The sequence below is a fragment of the Anoplophora glabripennis genome, unplaced genomic scaffold (assembly GCF_000390285.2).
Source record: "Anoplophora glabripennis isolate ALB-LARVAE unplaced genomic scaffold, Agla_2.0 scaffold557, whole genome shotgun sequence".
Classification (NCBI taxonomy): domain Eukaryota; kingdom Metazoa; phylum Arthropoda; class Insecta; order Coleoptera; family Cerambycidae; genus Anoplophora; species Anoplophora glabripennis.
The window spans coordinates 119,501-140,271 of record NW_019416797.1 but is presented as its reverse complement, the minus strand read 5'-3'; the positions used below and the strand labels follow the sequence as shown (position 1 = coordinate 140,271).

Here is a 20,771-nt window from a genome sequence, read left to right as displayed (position 1 = left end):
GATGACTCCCACGTTCAAAAAGTCAAAAATCTGGTGGGTGCAAACCGTCGATTGACTGCCAGAGAAGTTGCAGAAGAGGTTAGCGACTCAATTGGTTCATGCCATGAATTTTTAACTGAAGAGTTGAATATGCCTCGAGTTGCAGGCTACAACATTGAGACAAAAGTTCAATAATCGCAATGGATTGGCAAAGGATGTTCACGTCCCAAGAAAGCACGTCAGTCTCGTTCCAATGTCAAAGTGATGCTCACTGTTTTTTCGACTTTAATGGAATTGTGCATTTTGAATTCTTGCCTCAAGGTGAGTGTACTATCAAGTCATTTTACAACGGTTACGTGAAAAAATTTGCAAAAATCAGATTACTGTCCTCCCTCACCCTCCTTACTCGCCGGACCTGGCTCATTGCGATTTTTTCTTTCGAAATTAAAATCAGTGCTGAAGGGACGCCGTTTTCAGACTATTAAATATGTCAAAGCAAAATTTTTCACTGACTTTAAAGGCCATTTCAAATGAATTTATCAGGACTGCATCGCAAAATAGAAACACCGGTGGGAAAATTGTGTGAAGAGGGGAGGGGAGTATTTTGAAGGAGACAAGGACCAATAATGTATAAAATAAATAATAAAGTATGAAAAATAAAGTTCAGTTATCTTCTGAACGGATCTCGTATTTATCTATTCACCCTCTTAAATAATAAATATAGATTATCTTAAAAAAAAACTGTAAATCACCTAAAACAGACATAATTGGTCTACGTTCATGCTCTCATCAATATATAATTTATAATTGTAATATTAACATAACAAAAAGTTAAATCCATCCTTTTGTTCAAAGATAACTTTTTGATCCCTTTTTATTACTAAGACCCAGATGTGTATACTCCATTATGTGTTATCTCATGAGTGGGTACTCTACAGTTTGTAAGATGGAGAGAGATATGTCATCAATTATCAATGCTTCATACAAAAATAAACCGTACACTAAAGAAGGTAGTGATCGTACCCAATCCACATATTCGTAATATTCATATGAACTGCAATCATAAGTTTTATGTAATCTGATTTTTTGGAATCGTCCATTAGAAGAAACACACTGCGTAAAATTTGATTTTTATACATGTCATGTAAAAATTCCTGATAATTGATTACATCACTCGTGATTTTACTGATTTTAAAATTCACCTCCAGTGTCATTAGACTACTTTTTACTATTACGCAGTTAGTAGATAAGATTGATACTTATATGTATTACTTCCACAATTAAACGTATTGCTGTACACAATAGTACAGAATTAATTAATTAGATTTTACATGATTTTGTTTTACCAATGTTGTGGTCATAAAACATGTTTTAAATTTATTGCATAATATAAACCGTAATATATTATGTTAATCTTCACTTTACTTTTTGTAAACAAGTTCTTTGATTTTGTATATTGTATATAGCACAAGGTAGGTAAACACACACAAATTTATTTCAATTCATTTAAAAATTATGAATGATAACTTAAAGACTCAGGAAAAATTTTTTTTAGTGTAAGCCTTTGCAAAGATTTCCTCTCACCTCATAGGTACATCCATATGGTCCAATATTATCTTGACATGTAATACGCTGTGAAATTAATCATTTACTTGGACAATTTTTTTATGGTTTTGTTGTACTTACTATACTTTAATTGTCTAGATATTTTGCCACTAAATTGAAATAAAAACATAAAATATAGTCATTTTCCTAACAAGTGCGCAGTGTTATTTTTCCGCATACAAATAGAGTTAGACGAACGACGCGAAGCGGAGGAACAAAATTTTTCCTACGAGCTTCATATCAGATAACAAAAATAAAAAAATGATAATTTATTCAATAATTTTTAATTAAAGTTGAAAGAAAGAACTATACAACAAAAAATTACGTAACAATAAAAAATAATAGTAGAAAACTAAATTATTTGTTCATAATATTTATAACAAAAGAACAATTATTGACATTTTGCAAGTTGATTGCAGATCCGGTTAGTTCAATTAATGGGTGGCTTATGGTACGGCTTGATGAGTGCTGACTTAGCGCGAAAGGGCAGTTAATATTATGGCTTGATGAAGGTTGATTTAACGCAGAAAGACAGTAGTTGTTGACATGGCATGATGAAGGTTGACTTAACTCAGAAGAGGGGCTGTTCGTATGGTTTGATGAAGTTGACTTAATGCAGAAGGGCCAGGGTTTGTGGCCAATATTTTATTCGACATATCCTTTTTTTTATTTGTCGAATCATGTAGCTTTAGGCGACAGTCGTCGACATTTTAGTGATTCCTGCTCCAGAATCGGACAACATGGTAGCCGAGAAACGACGGAAACTGTGTCCTGTATACTGCTTGTCAATTGTAGATATGCAGCTATCTCCGAAGGCATTTTACCGAATGAATTTATTTCAACACATTGCCTCCTTGTCTATACTACACAAAAAAAACGTTTATGCGGAGTTTTCGTAAAGAACCCCGCACAAAATCAATGGAAAATGGGTCCCAGTCGATTTTGCTGAAATTGCAATATGTTATAGTTTTTGACTTTCCGATCAAAAGTTGTCATGGGCCCAAAGTGATCCTATGAATAGTTTCAGAGATAAAGAGGGGGGAAGTATGTGATTTTGGCTGTAGACCTGAGTAAGCTTCACGAAGTTTTAAGTTGATGGATTCAAAAACTGAGGCATGTAATGAATTTTGACCAGTAGGTACAATTTGGGATCGCTGAACCTGAATTCGGGGATAGCTTAGCTACCTAAGGTCATCTGTTGGTCAGGTAAAAGGTCGTTTCAAGGTCAAACTGAAGAAAAGACTTGTATTGAATTTTAACCAGTGAGTGTATGGGTTTTTGGGCTCGCAGAATCTGAATCTGGAAATAGCGTAATCCTAAAGGTCACCTTCAAGTCAATTCAAGGTCATTTCAAGATCAAACTAAAGAAAAGGCTTGTATTGAATTTCAACCAGTGCGTATATAAGTTTTTTTGGGGGGGAGGGCAGAATTCGGGGATAGCTTAGCCCTACAAGGTCATAATTAGGTCAAGTCAAAATCATTCCAAGGTCAAATTAAAGAAAGAAAAACCTAACCTGTAAGCATGCTTTTGAGGTTGCTGAACCTGAATTCGGGGAGAGCTTAGCCCTATAAGGTCACCTGGAAATCAAGTCAAGGTCATTTCATTTGACTTCATCTCAATACAAGCCCCGCAGGTGACCTTACTAAGCTATCCCCGAATTCAGATTTAGCGACCTCAAAAGCATACATACTTGCAAGTTCTTTTGCAATTTTCATAAGGGAAAATGCACACGTCAATGTGTTGGTATTAATAAGCTATCAAAAATGCCTGATGTTGCGCGATTTTTTGGCTTGACAGATTCTAATTTATATACAGGGCATGGCATGTGTTGCGCATCTGCAACTCTCTTGGCCAATGCTGGAGGGGTATTACAACACTCAAACGTCACGGTGGAAGAAGGTTATAATAGAAAGGTCAGTTTCCAGTAAAATTGATATTGATAAAAAGATACAAGGGGTGCAGACTCCTGAAGCAAGCACAAGTAAAGGGGCAACCTGTTCTATAAAACCACAGTCACAAAATGATTCCAATAATCCTTTGGCATCAAATTACGGCTTTACCATAAATGTTAATGTTAATATTAATAAGTAGGTAGATTGTAAGTTTGTAGCATTTTAGGTTATTTGTTGACTTATTACTGTTTCAAATTGGTTTTCTAATAAAAACTAGAAAAATAAACCAAACATTTGTCTTTTATGATTTCTATAAGTCACTAGTGGGTTATAAGTCATAACGTACATATCTTACTATACTTATGACTTATAACTCACTAGTGACTTATAGGCCACATTATTACTTTAAAACCAAAGAAATTATAGTATCATTATACAAATGTTGGATATTTTTTTTTGTTTTATATACACTTGCATTGACTTTTCACATTGCATAAAATAGTCTACAGCTACTACAATAAATATAAATTAAGTACTAATTTGCGGAAGCTCTTAGGAAAAGATCTTTTGTTATCCAAAAATCTCATAGTAATTTAGGGCAACCTTTTAATACTGATTTCATAAGAAAACTGAGTTTTTTAAACAACACGTTTTCACCGGCAAAACAGACCAATATCTTGGGTTGGTAATTAGTAATGTTCGTCTTTTTTCAAATTTAATATATTTTATTTTTAATTCTACAAATTGTCAATAGACTTAGTGATGTATTCTCCATCATATTTATGGCTTCCTCCCAACGTTCAACAAGTTTATCGATGCCTCTTCTGTAGAAATCCTGTTTTTGCTCGAAAAACTCATCCTCTTAATTCATTGTCGTTGTTAAAAGCAACACCGCGTAACGAGTTTGACAAAGAACGTCGTATCGCAGCTTGAACGGCTTTGTTGTCCCCGTCTGGATTAAAATAAAAAAGAAGCAAGTGCCAAAAATGAGCAATTTTATCAACTTGACATTCCAATTCAAATGAATGAAAATTCACAAAATTAAATCTAAGAAAGCAACCAAAAACACAATCTGATAGAGCAATAAGTCTTCTTTCGAATGATGTGTCAATTTGACAATGCGTTTAATTTTTATGCAAATTTTTAAATTTGAAAAAAAAATCTGACATTGCTTATTCCCAAACCCATTACATGAATTGTATAATACACTTACCTACTTCTTGGAATTGAATATATTAACCTATTTTTTTTTTGTGGAAAATACAATTTTGTCTAATGTTTTATAGAAACTAAAACTAACCTATAATTATATATTATTATCTGAAATAAATCTTGCTACAGTAGAATATTAAACTATTATAGCATTACAGTCTATTTATCTTTAATGCATCAAAATTATATTAAATTTAAGTTTTAATAACCGTAGCAATATAGTTTAATTATTACAGCAAGCCATTTTGGTTAATGTTGGTAACCGCAGTTAAATGACCTGTTCACCTGTTACCAGTGACTAATTGCCAGGAATTTATTTTGTTTTAGCTTCTACAATTGAATTGATTATTTATCCCCTGTTCTATAACATTTTTTTACTGAGGCAAGTAAATTTTCACTTGCCTATAGTAAATTTTTTCTTAGTGTAGAAGACCATTTTTTTACATATCCTAATGTGCAATTAAATTATTCACTGAACTATCTTTAACAGTTTTGTTGTTACAGAAAGTTTTGCTATAATCATCTAGAATTAATTATAAATCAAGAGGATTCTATAATAGTCTCTTATAAAAGCAGTAAAATCTTCTACAGAATTGTTTGTATACCTCTACATTTGATGATTTTCTTTAAATTGTATCATCCTGAACGTTATAGGAGGTCGTGGCCTTATCGAAGTTAATACGGTAATTTGTTTTTATAGAGCTCTTGATCCTAGCCTGTAATACCGCCAGTTATTAAATGTAATTTCTATTGTTTTAGGGTTTAGATAACCTCTGGTGCGGCTTACTGATTCAGTTTATTACTTTATCATTGTCCAGAAATATAGGATGCACGAATACCTATTACGACAGCGACGTTTCAATTTACAGATTAAGAAATAAAATAATACTTGCACGAAGATTCTTTTCCAAATTAAATTTCAGTTTCAACATTTTTTTGCACATTAACAGCGACATTTTTAATTGGGGTTATTTTTATCTTTCACGTTTATTTAAAATGTGAAACTAATAACAAACAAAACTATGTAAATATTGGTATATGCTGATTACTATCAATGTGTAACGTTATAAAACAATGCAGATGCTGGCTTGGTGTCATCAATAAATTGCCATTGCATATGGTTGTCTTATTCGAAATCCAGGTTAAAGTAAATATATCAACACCACTGAAAATGTCCAGCATCTAAAATTTTAGGATCTTGTTGAGAGACGACACTAATTCTAACAAAACTTAGCAGCGTTGCCAACTTAATATATCTAGTAACTTACTAACGTTAATTTAATATCAAGGAGGTGTCGCGGGAAAATTTAAAATACTTTGTAGCTCTTATTAGATAAAATAATAGAAAAGTAATAAAATGAATACATAATGACATTAACCCAATAACATTAAATACAGCATTATATTTTGCAGTAATTTTTCTTGTTTTTTTTTTATTCGTAAATGTAAGGTAAAATTGTATATCACGATCTGATATTTTCCACTAATACTAATTTTAAAATCACAAAAAGTCGTCTGCTAAACCACTAACTAACTTTTATCATGTTTAGTAAAAGTTATAGTGGTATTATATTGTTTTGTTTTTATTTTGCTAAATAGGTTTATTAAAGGTAAGTGAATTGGTAAAATAAGTATTAAAGACTAAAAATCATTTTTGCCAATATTCCACAATTAATATGGTAATATACAGTGTGTCCCAAAATGATGGAACAAAATTCATTTTTTTTTCATTTAAGACTTTAAAAAATCGTTGAAACAGGTCAATTAGTAAATAGAAATTGTCACTTTTCTGCAATATTTTCTATTTTTTGAGCATGTTTGATAGACTTATAACATTACCGACATTTTTTTTAATAGAACGCTCTATATTTTATAATATAAATAGATAGTCCTTCTAAAGACGAATTCAGCGATATAAGGTTATACCTACTTTTCTGTCATAGTCGTCAAAAATTGGAGAAATTAAATGAAAACAATAATTTAGTACTACTTTTTATTTTATTACAGCAAATGTTCAATGGCGACCACATTAACCATAGCACAATATCCAATTCGGTGTTCAAAGTTATCAATTACATTTGAATATGCCAATCTCTTCTTAGGGGAAGGGCCTCCGATGTTAGGCATCAGCCTAGACAAGGCGGTGGCCGTCCGTTCGGCGCTGTTACAAGTTTCCATAATAGGATTATAAACGTAAAGTGTCGATCGAATACAACGCCCAAGTACATACTTGACTACATTCTTATGTTGTAGTGTCATGCCCCTAACTTGTTCTGGCTCTGTTTCGTTTCCATTTGGCCACCCTGTATATAAGACGTCTTGTTCATTACCCCTTCGTACTGTTTTCCCATTTCTCCTGCTATCTCCTTTCACTATCGGCCTTCACTTCCACCCTATTCCTGTTCGTACAGTTCTCTTCTCTCTAAAGCTATCAAATCTATTGGCACCAGCCCTGCGATCACTATGGCTGCCTCATAGGATACAGTCCTGTATGCCCGCACACCCTCAGTCATTTTTCTCGGCACCATACAGCATTGTCGCTTGCGTAACGTGGGTGAGCATCATGCGCTTCCTGCCCTCTCGTCCTCCTATATTTGGAAGTAGTCTTGTCAAAGTGTTCTATCTGCTTTCATCGCCAGGCTATTTATGTTCGGGTCAAAAGTTACCACAATGAGCCCTAGGTATCTCCCTACGTTTTTGGATGTTATCGTCACTTACCTTAAGTGTATCTCAAAATCCTTATTTCGTCTCGCAAACTTCGAGCATATGGGGTTGTAATATTTTCTATAATGATCTGTGAAACTTTTGGTTTTCTGTTTATTATTTCTTTACGGTAAACATTTTTAATTTAGTCATATCTTATCCCGAGCGAAGCTACATCTTACCTATTCAATTTATAAATTTTCTATTCAACACTGGGTTTGAAACTTTCCCTATCTGTCAGCTTGTTAACTAAAGTCAGATTGTGATTTTTCTTTATATATTGATTTAAGGTAAACGGAATTGGTATCCTGCTTATGTTTGGATATAGTTTGATGATAATAATGAAAAAGTCTGGCATTTTACTCATGCTGTGGACCAATGCATCGGTTTACTTGTTAATGATAATAGAACCTGAACAGAGATACACAAGTATAAAATCAATATCTAGATAGCGGACGTTGAATTCAGTACACTTTTAATGCACTAAAGGCATTTAAAATGTATGCTGCATTCCATAAATGATAAGTATCAAATTACGCACTTTAATAGCGCAACGATCAATCAGATTGCACGAAGTCGTTGTCAACAAATAGCGCAGCAGTGGCGTTACTCCGTTAAGTAAATATAAAAATAAATAGAAATACCTGTAAAATTATCAATTGATATAAAAAAGTGTGTAAGTCATGTGTGACAATTTCCGGGGTATAATATTAACTGACAGTAATATACTCTAATTGTTTCTTCTTCTTTGCCTCTAGCCCCAATGAGCATTCATCAAGCTGAAGACTCCACCTATGATGAACCTGTTGCCTTGGGTTTAAAAAAGTATTATGTTTATTTTATAGAATGTTTTGATGTGATGGTAACTGCACTTGATTTATGATTTATGTTCCTACTATGAGACATGTTAATTTTGTGTACTTACAGGACCACTTGCAGCTCTTGTTGGTACTATTTTTTTGTGGTCTTTTAGCGCTATATTCCAGTCTGGTTAAGCGTTCCTCCAAATTTGAGAAAACCTGTTTGTTAGTTAGTTTATCTGAGATCTGGTGTACTGTTTTATTGAATTTACACATCAACTTTCGAATCTGAGGTAGCTGTTACCACTTGGCTGTTATGTCAGGTTGACGTCTTTTTCTGATTGTAACGAGCGTTCAAATAAAAACGTGGTCAAGTTGGTTCTGAAAATTTGAACGTAGGGCGTAGCGTATAGCAAATGAACTTAAACGTTATCTGTCAAAGCGCTATATCGCCGCTATCAATTTGAATATTTTCGTTTTAAAAAGCGTTTAAAATGGTGTTTTCTCAAGAACAAAAAGTGTTTATCATAGAGTCCTACTTTAGAAATGGACGCAAGATTGATGGAATATGGAAGTATTCTATTGAGGAATGTTTCATAGAATTTCAAAATCAATTTCCCGGCGTTGTTGAGTACAAAATTTTTCAAAGTGCAGTTCAGCGTTGTGTTAATGTTTTTCGTGAAACGGGCAGTGTAACAAGAAAAGAAGGAAGCGGCCGACCTAAAAAGCGGACTGAAGAATTAAAAGAAAATGTCCAACAAATAATGGAAAATGCGCCAAGAACTTCTGTACGTGTTTTATCACAAATGGTGGGAGTATCAGTCGGTACCTGCCACACAGTGTTAAAAAAAGATTTGCGTTTGTTCTCCTATCGTTTAACTTGTCAGCAAGAACTTCATGAAGTTGATTTTCCGCGACGGGCTGTATTTTGTGAATGGTTTTTAAACAACTACGGTGAACTTCATAATATCACCTTTTTTTCTGATGAAGCCTGGTTTCATTTAAGTGGTTACGTAAACTCACAGAATATGAGAATGTGGTCTTCTGAAAAACCAGATAACTTTTTTGTCGAGGGCCCTCTACACGCTCAAAAAATTGGAGTTTGGTGTGCTCTCAATCGAAGGAGGATTTATGGACCTATTTTTTTTAATGGTACTCTTACTGCGCAAAGGTATAGAGAAGAAATTATCGCTCCTTTTGTTAACCAGCTGGAAGAAAACGAAATTACAAACTTTTACTTTCAACAAGATGGCGCAAGGGCACATACGGCAGGCGAGACGATGAATATGTTGAGGGAAGTTTTCCAAAATCGACTAATAAGTCTCAATGCTGAACATGAATTTCCACCGAGGTCATGTGATATTACGCCGTGTGATTTCTTTTTGTGGCCTTACCTTAAAAACACTATTTTTGAACTGCCTATTCCTGATTTAAACCATCTGCAGGCTCGACTTATAGACAAGATTCGTGAAATTAACAATACCCCGAGCATCTTAGAAAATGTCTTTAATTCTTTGAGGAACAGGTGTGAAAAGTGCTTGGAACAAGGAGGGGGACACTTTCAGCAGCTGCTTTAATTTATTGTTATAACAAGGAGGGGGACACTTTCCGCAGCTCCTTTAATTGTTTGTTATTGTTATCACGATTATTCTTTAAAATAAAGTTATATAGTCATTAACGTTATTGAAACTGACAGCTGCTATACAGCTCGTTGAGAAATGAGGTTAAGTTGGTCGCTATAAGCTACTCCCTACGTCCAATGTGTCAGAGCCAACTTCGACCACGTTTTTATTTGAACGCTCGTTATATTACTATTCACAGGTATGTCACTTTTATTATTTATCTAACTATTTTTGCTCATTGGTTGTTGAGGTAATTATTCGATTTCGGCTGAATTTGTTACTTTATTATAATAATAATTAATAAACTTTTTCCGTTGCTGTTCCCGGAACGTAAAAAATGTACTTACTCTGCATCATACTGATGTAGGTGCATTTTCTAAGTAAGGAGTACAACGGATAAATGCACTGTCAAATAAACTTATAAACAATTGCTATCTCCATTTCTACAATTAACGGAAATTAATTGTTGAAATTAGTTAACTTCCTCATAAAATGTATTCAAATTATTTCGGATTGGTTTAGTTTTCAGCTTTATATTTCAAGTTTTGGCACAGGTATGATAAAAAAATAGTGTATGATGCACAGGCTATCTACTATAAGAGGGTCACTCCTATGAATCTCGCTTAATATACAACGCACGTCAAAAATTTTTATATGTTTTTTGTTGCATTTTTTGAGGCCTTTATGCTTGTACAAACAAATTTGAGATCTATGGCCAACTTTATAAGAAATCGTAAAAAACCGGAAAATTACCGAAAGTTTAGGGCCGTCTAACTTTTTTTATTTTAAAAGATAGAGAAAACTTATTTTAATAAAATTTCATGGCAGAATTGATATATTTCACCTAGAGCAAACAGATTTTTAAAATAGCGTATGTAATTTTCTGCGCCCTCTACGCGGGCAAAAAAATTGTCATCGAGGCAGGCTGTGGCTACAAAAAATTGCTTATTTTTTCCTCTTTCATGCGATATACTACATGTTGCTTGTATCTTTTATATTTATTAAATTTTTTATAATTTTGGTATAAAAAATGTAAACATTTTCGTGTTAAACGTAGAAATTATTGTAGACACGTGTCAACTATAAAAAATGTAATAGATATAATGCACTTATTTTAAGCAAAATACATGCATTATTATAATATTGGTTTTTTACTTTAGAGATAACTGAGCCTTCAGGTTTGGAAATTGTTACAGTTAACTGTGATTTTAAAAACTCAAATTTTGAATAATAATGATATTTTCACATATTGAGAATTGTAATATGTTTGTATTGTACTATCAATGCAATTTCAATTCTATTCAAGCACTTGCGGAATGTAGAAAACCTTCGCTAATAAAATCAGAATTTTAAATTATGTAAATAGGAAAAAGGAGCAAAACAGTGAGAGATTGAAGTGAACTACAATTTAGAGGAGAGTGCAAGAATGAAAAGATGGTTTCAAACGTTATAAGGTGAAAAAAGTGCACCTCTTGAGCTTGAGGGAGGAAGATAAATCGAGGAGATTAGGGTTCTGTAGGTGGTGACAAAAAAGAAAGAGGGAAAATCCTTTTATATGCAGGAGAATTTTCTGGTCAGAGGTGCCTAATTTTTGTAAAAATGGATTTTTTAATAGGAACATTTACTTCAAATGGATTTATGGTAATTTACATTGGCACGGAGAAACTGCATTTCCACAAAGGTTTTCAATAAACGTTTGGGTTAGAATTCTTGATACTAAAATCATAGGACCTTACTTCTATGACGGTAAACTGATGGGTGCCGGATATTGCAGGTTCTTAGATTCAAAAAAGTACATTATATTCATAAAAGTTTTTGTAGTTGACCTGTTTGAAAACAATTTCTATACATCAATCTACATTTTTGATACCAAAATTATAAAAATGTAATAAATATAAAAGATAAAGGCAACATGTAGTACATCGAATGAAAGAGAAAAAAACAAACAATTTTTTGTATCCACAGCCTGCTTCGATGACAATTTTTTTTGTCCGCGTAGAGGGCGCAGCAAATTACATATCATACTTCAAAATTTTGTTTACACCAGGTGAAAGATATCAATTTTGCCATGAAATTTTATTAAAATAAAGTTTCTCTATCTCTTAAAATAAAAATGTTAGACGGCTCTAAACTTTCGAAACTTTTCCGGTTTTTTTATGATTTCTCATAAAGTTGGCCATGAATTTCAAATTTGTTTTGACAAGCATCAAGGCCTCAAAAAATGCAACAAAAACATATACAGATTTTTAACGTACATCGTGTATTAAGCGAGATACGTGGGAGTGGCCCTCTTATAGTAGACAGCCTGTATGTGTAAAAGAGTCTAAATGTCTTGTTTAAAAGTAATATACAGGGTGTTTTTTAAGTAGAGGTCAAAAATCCAGGGGCGTATTCTGTGGCCAAAAATAAGGGTTTTTTGTTATATGTACAGGGATGGCCAGAAGTGCGGAATAAAATTCATATCTTAATGAGTTATTTTTATTTAAAACGCCGAAACACGTTAACTGATTTTGATTTTTTCCCATCTTTCGGTTATACAGGGTGTTTTCACTTTAAATTTGGAAAATGCAGGAATGTATTCCCTATCAAAAATTAAATGTAGTTTGCTCTATAAAATTTTTTATGATAGCATTTGTTTTGGAGATACAGGGCGTTGAAGCTTAAAAAAAAATAAACACTTTTTGACATATCTCGGCTATCCACGAGTAGATTTGATTTAAACTTGGTATACATTATGCGTATTGGGGGTTCTCATAAGTGACAGAATATTAGTCCTATCGCATTAGCCAGTGGCGTGCAAAGGGGGGATGCGTGGCCCCTTTTAAAAAAAAAGTACGCCATTGAGTTTTTCGAATAATGTAAAGTAAATTTAAATACTACCATATAAAAGCAATCTAAAAGGTCTCTTGGTATTTTTCGATAATACGCAGCGTTCATAAGACTTTTGGACTATTAAGATTCCATTGCATGATAACATGGCACGGTAGTGCTGAATGAGAAAAAGAGATATTTTTCTTTGAATTCAAATGCTGTATTAAAATTTATAGCAACTTTTTTGTTTCGCAGTAAGCCAAGAACTTGTAAATATTTTCATTACTTTCCCATGGATCGACATTACCTTGAAAATGATGTCAAGACTATCAATGACACCTAGTAGTTAAAAACATAAATAATTTAATTTTAATATTACATTAACGAATTAATATGCAATGAAACAATTATATTATTTATTGAATTTACAGGAGCTGCTCAAAATGTAGTCCCTTAGCTACAATACATTTATGACATCGCTTAATTAAACTATTAATGGAAGAACTTACTAGTACATGATTTGTTCTAAGATTATTACAATGTTCTATTATTTTCTGCCTTAGTTCATCTCGCGTTTGCGCTGGTGCACTATACACTTTATCTTTTAAATTTCCCCAGGCAAAATAGTCTAAAGGGTTCAGGTCAGGAGAACGGGGTGGCCATCTTACTGGTCAACAAGGAATTCGTCGTTCATTATATCTTGGCGGCAACCGTCCTATCCAGCGCTGGTTATAGTTTTCTTGCAGCCACTGCGAAATATGCCGACCATAATGAGGAGGAGCTCCGTCTAACTGTATCTTACTATTTTGCCGTAAATTTAGTGGCACATCATCAAAAGCAATGTCTCGTAAGTTTCGAAAATCATTTTCAAGAAAATCATGAAAAAGATTACCGTTCAATCTCGGCGGCAAAAAGTAGGGTCCGCAAATGGAGTTGTATGGTGAAAATGGTGAAATAACACTAACCAAATATTGTAACTAAATTCATTCTGAAATGAAGAGGGACGCACCTCTCGGGGGTTTTCATGTGACCATAAATGAATATTATGGCAGTTAACAGTTCCACGTCTCGTAAATGTTGCTTCATTGGTCCATAAAATTTTATGAAGAAAATCATTGTCCTCTTCATAAGATTTTAAAACTCATCTTCAGAAATTAATTCGTTTTTCGGCGTCTCCTGGCAGTAAATTTTGTACCGGCTTATAGTGAAAAGCTGTACGGTGATCACGTTTCAGGGTTTTAAATGCCTTGGTTGAAGATATTTGAAGCTGAACAGCAGCTTTTCTTGTACTCAAAGTATTATTATTGTCAAACAAAAGGAGTATTCGATTGCCGTCTCGTGGATTTTGATTAACCTCTCTATCATTTCTTTTACCAAATCCATACTCTGAAAATCGTCTGTGAGTGGTAATAAAAACTGGAGCACTTGGAAGCCTTCGATTTGGAAATCTCCGTTGGTATTCTCTTACAGCAGCATCAGCATTACCATCACAAAAGCCATACACAAAATGAATATCTGCATATTCATTATTTGTAAAATACCGCGGCATTGTGCGAACGCTGATTTATTATGAAAGTGTTAGACAAATTAATACTAATTCCAGATATGCGGAATGAGTTGACAAGAACTTGATAATTACTAATACGAATTTGACTTTTGGAACAAATTTAGGCACAGTCATCTATCACATTTACATAGGACTACCGTGCCATGTTATCATGCATTGAAATCTTAATAGTCCAAGAATCTCATTATCGAAAAATACCAAGAGATTTTGTATGGTAGTATTTAAATTTACTGTACATTCTTCGAAAAACTCAATGGCGTACTTTTTTTTGAAAAAGGGGCCACGCATCCCCCCTTTGCACGCCACTGGCTAATGCGATAGGACTAATATTCTGTCACTTATGAGAACCCCCAATACGCATAATGTATACCAAGTTTAAATCAAATCTACTCGTGGATAGCCGAGATATGTCAAAAAGTGTTTATTTTTTTTTAAGCTTCAACGCCCTGTATCTCCAAAACAAAGGCTTTCATAAAAAAAATTTATAGAGCAAACTACACTTAATTTTTGACAGGGAATACATTCCTGCATTTTCCAAATTTAAAGTGAAAACACCCTGTATAATAATTAATTTTTCTTCAACCCCCTAACCCTCAGCTACCCCTATTTTTTTTTTCGAATGGAAACATAAGGCATAAGGGGACTCGTTGAAAAGCTTATAGAAAACCAAATCCAGCCATACCAAATAAACAAGTTTTATTTTTTCAATAGCAAGTTTTTTTTCATTTAGAAATTGAAACAACTAGATAATTTACAAAAATAAACTCAATGTCGCAAATGCTGAAAATGTCCTCCATTCACTATTTGGCATTATCCAAGACGATAGTAAAAGCTGTCCACAGCATTCTGAATGACTTCAGCTGGTAAATTATGCATCTCCGCCCTAATCTTGTTCTTTAAATTCTCAATATTATCCGGTCTGTCCTGGTAGACTCTTTCTTTCAAATATCCCCAAAGAAAATAATCCAGGGGTGTTAAGTCGGGGGATCTTGGCGGCCATTCAACTGTACCCCGTCTACCAATCCAGCGATTTGGAAACATTTCATCTAAGTATCTTCGAACATCAATACCAAAATGTGGGGGAGCGCCATCTTGTTGGAACCAAATTCTTTCATTCGGTATATCTGGATCAATTTCATGAGGGAAAATCACAGCTAGAGCAGGTATCAGGTCAAATGTTAGGAAATCCAGGTAGCGTGCGGCAGTAAGATTTTCTTCAAAAAAGAATGGGCCCAAGATTCTGTTGTTGATGATACCTGCCCATACATTAACTTTTCGTGGATGCTGCGTATGCGATTGGCATGTCCAGTGTGGATTTTCCTGGGACCAAAAGCGATTGTTGTGCCTGTTAACCACTCCATTTAAATAAAACGTAGCTTCATCCGAAAAGAGTATGTACGTCTCGTTGAAAACCATTATTGTCGTCACACCGTCTCATCATTCCCTCACAAAATTGTAATCGCCTATCATAATCGTCTTCCAAAAGCTCTTGGACAAGACATACCTTATAGGAGTGGTAATATTTTACTAACTGTCCTTTGCGAGATTTGGTTTCGGGATATTTTGCATTAAATAAATCGCGCACTTCAACCTGACTTATTTTGTCTCCACATCCATCAATATCAAGATTTCGATGCGTTGCCTTTCCAACAATACCATTGCAATTCAGTAAATAACTTGATTTGGCACAATAGTAACGTTTCGAACTCCAATTTACAACTAAAGCGAAAAATTAACTAGAAAGCCTGGCAAGTAAGTGGTGCCAAAAAAACGTAACATAAAAATATATCTTTTTTGCGTTAGCAGTGATAGGTACAGTTTCAAATTCTTTATTTTATTCTGTGCAAATTCATGGAGGATAACACTGAAGATAATTAAATTTTATTTCACTTGTTAAGTAGATGTTTTATACAACCCTAAAAACCTTGCTATTGAAAAAATAAAACTTGTTTATTTGGTATGGCTGGATTCGGTTTTTTATAAGCATTTCAACGAGCCCCCTCATGCCTTATGTTTCCATTTGAAAAAAAAAGTAGGGGTAGCTGGGGGTTAGGATGTTGAAGAGAAATTAATTATTATATAACCGAAAGATGGGAAAAAATCAAAATCAGTTAACGTGTTTCGGCGTTTTAAAAAAAATTCACTCATTCAAAAGATATGAATTTTATTCCGTACTTCCGGCCATCCCTATATAAATGTGGTCTTCTTAGGACAGCCATTCTCCAGCGTGTAAAAAATTTAAAAAAAATAAGTTTTTAATTTTTTATTTCTAAACCGCTTGCGACAATTTAACCAAATTTGGTGTCATATTTGGTATGGCATTAGGTATGAAACAAAAAATTATCAGCTTTAGAAACTTACCAGTGGCAGAGATAATATTACACATAAAATAGGTTTTCATATGCGCCATTGTATTATCTTCACTTTCTGTTTCTTTATACTTTTTTGTATTCCAAACCAATTAACAATAAAATTGATTTATTTGATCAAGTGTATTTTTACACAGTTATTTAAATTACTGAAACATATCTTAGAGAGGCCATGAAAAACGATATTAATAAGAAGCCGTCATCTTATTTAATATTGTGTATTGTCAAATTAAGCTTATTTTTTAAAAAGATTAAGTTTTAATAATTGCTTATGCATATTCAAATGCTGAAATGGCCAATATGGTTTACATTTATGGCCTTACAGGTGGAAATGGTACTGAGGCTAGACGAATTTATATGGAAAGATTTCCAAATCATCCAACTCCAAGTCCAAGAATATTCAGAAATGTTTTTCAACGTTTTCAGAGTCAGGCTTATTTCAGAATGGTCCGATTCCTGGAAGACGGTTGGAACGCCTGAGTTGGAAGACGCTGTTCTACACGTTTGCAAGGTTCACATTGAATCTGAGGAACACTTACGTCAACAAATTATAGTAGCTAGTTGTGATGGAAGGACTACCCCTGGAATTTTGCACGTGTTCGAGCTGCAGTTTCAAGAAAATCTGAATCAGGTATTTTGGCTGAAGGTGGCCATTTCCAGGATTTCTTATAATAAATCATAGTAAAGTAGTTCCATTGTTAATTAATTATTTTGTTATTATTCTAAGTAATGTAATGAGTATCGTAAAAATGCACTTGATGAAATAAATCAATTTTCATAAATATTTATTTTGGCAAATAATGATCGATGATGCCCACACCTCTGCCAGTGGTAAGTTTCTAAAGCTGGCAATTTTTTTTCATACCTACTGTCACACTAAATATGCACACCGAATTTAGTTAAATTATCTCAAGCCGTTTAGAAATTAAAAATTAAAGTCTGATTTTTTTTTAATCTTTGACACGCTGTAGCTGGACAATGGCTGTCCTAAGACCCCACATTTATATAACAAAAAACCTTATTTTTGGCCACAGAATACGCCCCTGGATTTTTGACCTGTACTTAAAAACACCCTGTATTATTATTTTGAATAAAGCTCACGTTTTATTGAAGATAAATGACTGCTTTAAAGCTTTTAGTTAAATCTTTGAAATAAATTAGGGAAAATAATGCAATTATCTATTTTTGAAATCATCTGCAGGGGTGATATATGCCCGTTTGCACCGTAGTGTTTAACCCAGGATTAAGTCTGAACTTGGATTAAAATATAACATTTTGTTTGCACGGTTTCAAATAGATGGATTAATCTACGATTAATTTAAACCTTCAGATTTGACCGCTTAAACTTGGATTAATGAGAAAACATAAATTGACACTGTCGACAATACTTAGCTGCTAGTTATAATTTTTTTAAATAGGTATGTCTTCCTTTTCCCTTGGACTGTGAATGAGTGAGTGGTGTTAAGACATCATTGAGAACTTTGAAATGGATTCAGATTCTGACTTTGAGGTATTGGATGATTTTGATATTCATGAAATTATAGACTTTGGATTTCCCAGACAAATATATATTTAGAAATGATCTATTTCATAATCTAGACAATATGACTTTTTCGCAGATTTAGGTTGACAAAAGAGACCACATTACATCTGCTAACTTTAATTGAAGAGCAGTTGGAATATCCAAGTAACATGTAAGTTTTACGAACACGTCGGCATGAACACGATGCAACTGGCAATCAGAATTTTGGAGTTATAAAAAGTTTGTACTCTTAATATGATTTTGTATTTCTAGGAATAATAGTGTATCTTCTGTCCAACAATTGCTGACTGCTCTTCGGTTCTATACTTATGCTGATCATTTGTCTGCCTTTGCAGACTTTTCAGGGATGGACATATCAACAGTATCCAGAATAATTGTACGAGTATCAATTGCAATAGCTGGGCTTTATTAATTAAATCTTTTATCACAATAAAGTAAATTAGGGCATTATGTTAGGTTTGAGAATTTGATTTCGACATATTTTTTTCCGAACATAACTGGACATAAGTTAGCAGCATAATAAAATCCCTAGACAGTATTCTTAAAGCCCAGTTTAATTTAATCTACAATCGGCAGTAAGTGGTGCAAAAGCTGATTATTAAAACCTAGTTTTAAAATTAAACCAGGTTCAGTTGAAACGGTGCAAATGGGCAATAAACATGCATTTTAAACGTAACACTTACCGTGACATTTCCAAGAACAATCCCTGCTCCTATGGTGCCTAAACCTGCTATAAAGAATGGGACGGCGACTTGAACAGTGACGGAATACCATTTTTCTTTTTCCAAATGCTTCTTTTCAATCGTTGAAGATTGTATTTGTTCTATTGACTTTCGTTCCGGAAGAGATTCAACTTTACTGGGGTCTGAAATTTAAATATTTCTTAGAGTATGAGGTCCTACTCAAAAGTAATCAAAATTTACGTAAAAAAAATGTTGGTTGCTATAAGTCCTAAATTTCACCATCAACAATTTTTGGTATACAAGGGACGTTTTACTATGTTTTAAAATGAGGCCGAAAGTGAAGCTCAAACAGCTTGAAATATGGGTGTGAAAAAGTAAAAATGTAATTAAATTAACCCTTGAGTAAAAAACAAACAGGAAAACGACAAAAATGCCGTAACAAAAAGCCAAATAATTAAACAGAGAAAAAAATTATCTGTGAAGTCAGGTACTTTTTACTAAGGTTTACCAATATGCATCAAAAAGAGGAGGAAATTCTACACTTCTCAATGTATTGGCAGAATTCAGGTACAAATGCGAGTATTACTCTGATCATTTTTTTAATTATCGTCCCTCTTATCACGTAGGGGCGTATAATCCAAGAAATGGATATACACATACGCCTCTATGTGATAATAGGGACGAATTATGAATGAAGTTAATCAAAATAATTGTGTACCAAATTGTTACTTCGAAAACAATGTCAAAATGACTGTTTAATATAATTTCTAGTAGGTATATTAGTAAGGAACAACTGAGAAGCAAATTCGATAGTAAAAATAAATAAATTTAGTAGCAGTCTGTAGCAGAATTTATAGATATAATAAAATTAATTTAATATTTATTTACTGTCCACTTTACTCGAATGTCAGATCAATGGTGGCAACAGAAGTAAATAAAGCTTTTAGAAATAAATGGCCGCCAAAGTTGTTAGTACAAAGCGTTAACAATCGTATTGTCAATATTTACTACATTGATCCACTTCAGCTTATTATTAACGTGAACATATACCTGCTATCAATGTACACTTAAAAATAACCCCGACACAGTGTACATACCGAGTGATCCATCATAATTTTTACCCATATAGTCTCAATTATTGTTCGACCTAAGAAACTAATATAAATTTTAAACTTCTTAACTCATATTTTACAGAATTCATGAAATCATATTTTTGAGATATAACCTTAAATAATTCTTCGTCAAATATACTAATCCTGATTAAAGTTCAATACCAAGGCCGCTTTAGTAGGAAAAAGATCAAGAGCTGATTTAAAAGGGAACATTTTTTTAATTCTCCTGCGACGTTTTGTTGTTATTTGACACCATCTTCAGGGTTCTAAATTTGATGTCTTTTAAGAATTGTAGTACAAATAGGCAACTACAATTGTAATATTGATACAAAACACAAGTTTAATCCCTGAAGAGATGCTGTTAGATAACATCGAAAGCTGGCAAAAAGTTTGCGAGAAAAATTGTAAAAATTCTAATTATTATGTTTGCTTCAATTTTATACATTGTTATTAAAAAACTAGAAGTTCTAGAGTTCTATTGTTCTCTTTAAATTAAGTTAATTAACATGGCATCGATCCTTCTGGCGATAGCGCCTCCAAGACCAATTTCACCGATGTTTCCAATGTCACCTACATCGCGGCCGACCTCGCATGGGTCTGCCATCCCGGCGCTCAGTATCCACTGCAGCGACTCTCGCAACCTGCAGACGAACCCCGACGTGCTTCAGGGCGATATTTGGAAACAACCATCTAAATTTTTACTTTCGAATTGGTCCAAGGACGCAATCGTCAATAACTCGAAAAGTTATTAAGAGATCGGTGCCACAATTTAATGCAGCACTCAAGTCGCTGGCATTATCCCCTTAAAATTTCATCTGAATCGGCTGAGCCAAAACGCCGTTATACAGCGAAAAGCGGGTTTTATGTTTTCC

General features: G+C 33.6%; 1 protein-coding gene across 2 annotated transcripts in view; it reads right to left on the bottom strand.

The window, feature by feature from the left end:
• The window catches only part of LOC108911529 (solute carrier family 41 member 1), a 134,216-nt gene that overhangs the window by 28,635 nt on the left and 84,810 nt on the right, over positions 1-20,771 (bottom strand). For both annotated transcript variants that reach the window (XM_018716495.2, XM_018716496.1), the window contains one exon: positions 18,788-18,969. In XM_018716495.2, coding sequence (XP_018572011.1) covers positions 18,788-18,969 — 182 coding nt within the window. The remainder of the gene's footprint in view (positions 1-18,787; positions 18,970-20,771) is intronic.